General features: G+C 40.7%; 1 protein-coding gene across 1 annotated transcript in view; it reads left to right on the forward strand.

Moving 5' to 3' along the window:
• The window catches only part of LOC119422495 (alpha-1,6-mannosylglycoprotein 6-beta-N-acetylglucosaminyltransferase B), a 249,262-nt gene extending 245,036 nt beyond the window's left edge, over window positions 1–4,226 (forward strand). Inside the window, exon 17 of the mRNA XM_037689870.1 lies at window positions 3,227–4,226. Coding sequence (XP_037545798.1) covers window positions 3,227–3,425 — 199 coding nt within the window. The 3' untranslated portion in view covers window positions 3,426–4,226. The remainder of the gene's footprint in view (window positions 1–3,226) is intronic.
• Window positions 4,227–5,878: the final 1,652 nt, after the last annotated feature.

The following is a 5,878-nucleotide window of genomic DNA, read 5'->3' on the forward strand; positions in this document are numbered from 1 at the left end:
ACAAATCCCAAAAAAGTTGGGACAAGTCCATTTTTACCACTGTGTGGCATCCCCCCTTCTTCTTACAACACTCAACAGACGTCTGGGGACAGAGGAGACCAGTTTCTCAAGTTTAGAAATGGGAATGCTCTCCCATTCATGTCTAATACAGGCCTCTAACTGTTCAATCGTCTTGGGCCTTCTTTGTCACACCTTCCTCTTTATGATGCGCCAAATGTTCTCTATAGGTGAAAGATCTGGACTGCAGGCTGGCCATTTCAGTACCCGGATCCTTCTCCTACGTAGCCATGATGTTGTGATTGCTGCAGAATGTGGTCTGACATTATCGTGTTGAAAAATGCAGGGTCTTCCCTGAAAGAGATGACGTCTAGATGGGAGCATATGTTGTTCTAGAACCTGAACATAGTTCTCTGCATTAATGGTGCCTTTCCAGACATGCAAGCTGCCCATGCCACAAGCGCTCATGCAACCCCATACCATCAGTGATGCAGGCTTTTGAACGGAGCGTTGATAACAACTTGGGCTATCCTTGTCCTCTCTGGTCCGGATGACATGGCGTCCCAGTGTTCCGTAAAGAACTTCAAATCGTGACTCATCGAACCACAGAACAGTCTTCCATTTTGCCACACTCCATTTTAAATGACCCCTGGCCCAGTGTAAACGTTTGAGCTTGTGGAGCTTGCTTAGAAATGGCTTCCTCTTTGCACTGTAGAGTTTCAACTGGCAACAGCGGATGGCACGGTGGATTGTGTTCACTGACAATGCTTTCTGGAAGGATTCCTGAGCCCATTCTGTTATTTCCTTGACAGTGGCATTCCTGTTTGAGGTGCAGTGACGTTTAAGGGCCCGGAGATTACGAGCATCCAGTAGAGTTTTGCGGCCTTGACCCTTACGCACAGCGATTGTTCCAGATTCTCTGAATCTTTTGATGATGTTATGCACAGTTGATGATGATAACTTAAAAGTCTTTGCTATTGTATGCTGGGTAACACCATTCTGGTATTGCAGCACTATCGTTCTGCGCAACAATGGTGGAATTGGTGATCCTCTTACCATCTTGGCTTCTGAGAGACACTGACACTCTGAGAAGCTCTTTTTATACCCAATCATGTTGTCAATTGACCTAATTAGTGTTAATTGGTCTTCCAGCTGTTCGTTATATGCTCAATTTCCTTTTTCCAGCCACTTATTGCTACTTGTCCCAACTTTTGGGGGATTTTGTTGACACTGGGAAATTTTGAATCAACATATTTTTCCTTTAAAATGTTACATTTACTCAGATTAAACTTTTGATCTGTCATCTATGTTATATTACGAATAAAATATTGACATTTGCCATCTCCACATCATTGCATTCAGTTTTTATTCACAATTTGTTTAGTGTCCCAACTTTTTTGGAATCCGTTTTGTATATATATATATATATATATATATATGTGTGTGTGTGTGTGTGTGTGTGTGTGTGTGTGTGTGTGTGTGAGCAGATGAGTACGAATGAACACATAAAACAAATCAACAGCATGTGATTTTTTTCACAGTGATTATCCTGATTAGAGATTCATGAGTCTAATAGCCTCAGGGTAGAAGCTGTTCCTCAGGCCCTGTACACACGTAGCCGGATATCAGGAAAACCGAATAGTTTATCATGCGGTGTGGCCTTTCATCCACACGTGAACTCCGGTTGATGTAACTATAAACGAATAATAACAAAAACTCCGACCAAAGTGGAGATTTGTGAAATCTCCTCTTTCGGGTTTGCGTGTGGACTTTCGGAACCGGAGATATGCGCATTATGTCTGCGACAGATGGTGCAGCGCGGCGCTGACGTCACATGTGCGACAATTGTTTTTGTTTGCCCATTCATTCGGAGGGAAAAAGCGCTAAAATATCAACATACTTGTTCTGACAGGATTCCCAGTCGACATTTTCCTGAGTTTTATTAACTTTGTACTCCAACACGGTATTTAATAGTAGTTCAACCTCGCGGTCTGTCCACACAAACGAACCTCCAGGCGCCATGATTCAATACTAACAGGAAGTTGTGGTTGCTTTGAAGGGTTGTGATTGGCTGATATACGTTTCACCTTTGCACTACACTGCCTCCTATGGGTTGGGCATATTCTTTACAACGCTCTGTGGTGAACATCACCGGGTTCATGTAGACGATCATTTTCTCTATCCGAACATGTATGTACGGCGATATTTTTTTGCGCAGATATTCGTTTTTTCAAACACCAGGCTACGTGTGTACAGGGCCTCAGTCTAGTGGTTCTACACTTAATGCTACGCAACCTCCTTCCTGAGCAGAGCAGGTCAAAAAGTATGTGTGCTGGGTGAGTGGGGTCCTTCATGATGCAGGTGGTCCTCTTCCTCCATCTTGAGGTGTAAATGTCTGTGATGGTGGGGAGGCTGACTCCAACAGGCTTCTGTGCAGCCTTCACCACTCTCTGCAAAGCTTTTCTGCAGCTGTGCAGCCTTTATGCCTCATGCAATATATACACACACACACACACACACACACACATACATACAGTATGTAAACCAGACACCCATAACATGATAGGAAATTGTGGTTATAGTTTTCATTATACTTATAAGTGTAGTTTCCTCAAATGATTGCGGTGGCTGGTGTGGAGGACAAATATTAATCTCTGGTGGCCAAGGCCACCATTGACCACCCCTTGGCTCCACCATTGCATCTGGTGATATTACTCTGTTACTCTGCACTGCCTTGGACTAGAAATTAAAAAAGCTACCTCTGTTTTTATGCACAATGTAACTCGTACCCTCTTGAATATCTTGCAACAAAAACATTAAAGACTTCTTGCAATCCCTGTTCAATTCCAGTCCAGAAAAATACTCACCTCCAAAGCTACAAACATTCACAGTAGAAATCCCTCAGGAATGGGGCACTCAGCCCACTGCTTCTTTCATTTTGTTTTCATCATTGCTACTCGGGTCTGTTTTCCCTCTTGTCTTCTGGTACCTCCTTTAAAGCTTTATTAACTTATTTCTTGCCTCTTAAATCTCTCCAGTCCATCAGTTCCATTGTTCTTTTAAAAGTAGGCATGTGTTGTACAATAAATTGAGTGACATTTATTTTCCTATAGTAAACATTTTACAGGTAATAAAAGTGTTGTTTTTTTCGGTTATGGCTTGTGCGGATACAAGACGAGTGTTTTTGTTGGCCTGTAGTAAGACCTCCACCTCTCTGTTTTCCCTTTAGGTTGGAGGTGCAGTGTGAAGTAGTCGACTCAGAGATCAACCACATCCTCCCAGCCTTCTCCGTGTTGCGGCGGGAGTGCGGCCTTCAGCGGGAACCCTTACTCTTCAGCTGTGCAGGACACTCCCCTAAATACAGACGTCTTTGCCCCTGCAGAGACTACCGACGTGGACAGGTTGCACTTTGCAGAGATTGTCTATAACAACAGGACACCTGAAGGACAGAAACTAAAGAAAAAGATACAGACTCTGGAGCAAACTGGGAAACTTTAGCTTGAATAGCTGCTAAATTGTGAAATGAATAATTTATAATGACTTACTTATTGCATCTTGCTGGGAACTGAAAAGAGGTAAACTGAAGGACAAATACTTAGCTACCCAAACCAATGCGTTTTCACATTAACCCCACAGTGATATTATATAAACATTTTGTTCTATAAATACTGCTCCATATTACTGGGTGGATGGTGTCATGAAGATGGCAACCTCAGGTCAGTATCTAACCTCTCAGCACGCAGACAAAGGATGATGGACACCCAGGTTATTTTTCTTTCCGTTTGTCTTCCTGTAATGGAAATTTATCAGACTGAACCTAAAGTCAGGGGCAACATCAGTCAAAACAATCATCTCTGAGGAGCGAGGACACACACACAGGCCAGGTCACAGGATTATTTTTCAATAAAGAAGCCTTCGTACGTCTCAAATGGATTTTCAAAAAAAAAAAAAAAGATCTTTAGGGTTTGTGATGGACAATAATAAAGATCAAAAGACCAAAGTGTTGAGGTGAGTTTTAATATTGCTTTTGTTCTTCATTCAGTTCCTCACAGCTTCAGGTTGGTGGACTGTTCCTACAAACATTTGTTCTACCACTCACATCCATCCACATTTACAGAAAACATTTTAAATAGCAGCATTTCACAATAAAAGTCATACCAGGGCACGATACAAAAAATGTCAGACATACAGCTCATTATTCCTTCAAGAACTATGAACAAACTGCTGTTATTTATGGCAAACTATTAAAATAAGATGATTTTATGGAGTTAAAGCAGTGTCAGTCAAACCTTGAAATGCTGTTTTGTACAATCTGCTGTGATGGCATGAGATCTTTCAGGATGTGATGATGCTCAGAATGTGTTTGCGAATGACTCAGCTACTGCCACACCAGATTGCAGCCGCACCCTGAAACCCCTTAGATGTGGGGTTGACTGCAAAAAAAGTGAGGGGTTGAGACCCTCGAGCAGCTCGGGACCAGCTCCCAAGGTCACATAGACACCTCCAGACCACTGGCCTCACTGAACCAGTGAAAGGCCACCAATGAGGATACTATCTCAACATTTATTAAACTGGCTGCATCATATACATTTTAATTTTTTATTTTCTAGTATCAGATGCTGTGTCAAGCTTCCAGGATTGTGTTAAGTTTAACATTAAATCAGTTGTAGAGGTACATCTAGTGATGACGTTCAAAAGGTTTCAGCAACAAAACATTCAGTAGTTTATGAGATATTTTGCTAAAAAACAAAGATGACACCGAGTTTGTATAAGATGTTCAGTATATGTGGCTGATCAGTCTCAGCTCCTTCCACACCAAAGTCCAAAATGTAACTAAAAACCTGTTTTAAATAATCTATTTTTGTGTTTGATAAGTTAGCTGTGGCAGCCATCTTGAATTGTACTGACTTCAAAAGTTAATCAGTTTCCCCATGAGATGATATTATGCTAACAAAGAGACAAATGAACACACACTCAGACACAGAGACCCAACTATAATTGCCCAACCTTTATGTTGGTTGATAATAATTAAAAATCATCTTCTGTTACTGTTGCGTATCTTTTACACACTGAGGTTTACTTTGTACTGTCTAACCCTAATTTTTGTCTGTATTTTGTTAAAAGTACTGCAGGGAGCGACAGACTGATTTGTGGTTACCACGGAGACCTTAATGAATCACAGTCTACAGTTTTAACATTAATTTGACCTTGGTTGTTTTTAACCTTCCTGATCATCTTCTACTTCAGAACAGGAACAGAGTTTAATGACGTAAGTCCCGAATTATTCCTGGACTTTAGAGAAGAAGGCTGTTTTAAAAATGTCAGGCAGCAGCTGCATTGGTATCCTTGAAAAATTCCTCAGAATGTGTTTACCTCTAAAATCGGCATACAATTTTTCACAATTTTCAATTTTTTCTACATCTTGTCTTCTTAATGGGTAGAAATATTCATATATTTTCTCCATGTTTTTGCATCAATCATCTCTATTAGGCACTCTTCACATCTTCCTCTGGTCTTTAGGACGGCGGATATAATATATATTTTTTTAAGTCAAAAAGGGCTTGTGACCACACAGTTTTAGAAAACATGGAACAGAAAATACAGGAAAATGTTCAATACTTTTGAACAATAATAGAAAATGGGCATTGCTATTTATTCATGGCAGCAGAAAAATCCATCAAATAAATAAAAATCTGGTTAATTAAAGGCCAGCCCATCTGATTAGAAACATTCTGACCCTTGGGAAATTTTATTGATGACCCCTGTTGGTAAAAATGATCATCTTACATTAATTCACTCTGTGTGATTTAGATAAATCTGTGAGGCCATATTTGAGTATAAAAACTGAACGGTCAGAGGCTGAGCACAGTTTTATTACAAC

The sequence above is a fragment of the Nematolebias whitei genome, chromosome 16 (genome assembly GCF_014905685.2).
Source record: "Nematolebias whitei isolate Nwh7 chromosome 16, NemWhi1, whole genome shotgun sequence".
NCBI classification, from domain to species: Eukaryota; Metazoa; Chordata; class Actinopteri; order Cyprinodontiformes; family Rivulidae; genus Nematolebias; species Nematolebias whitei.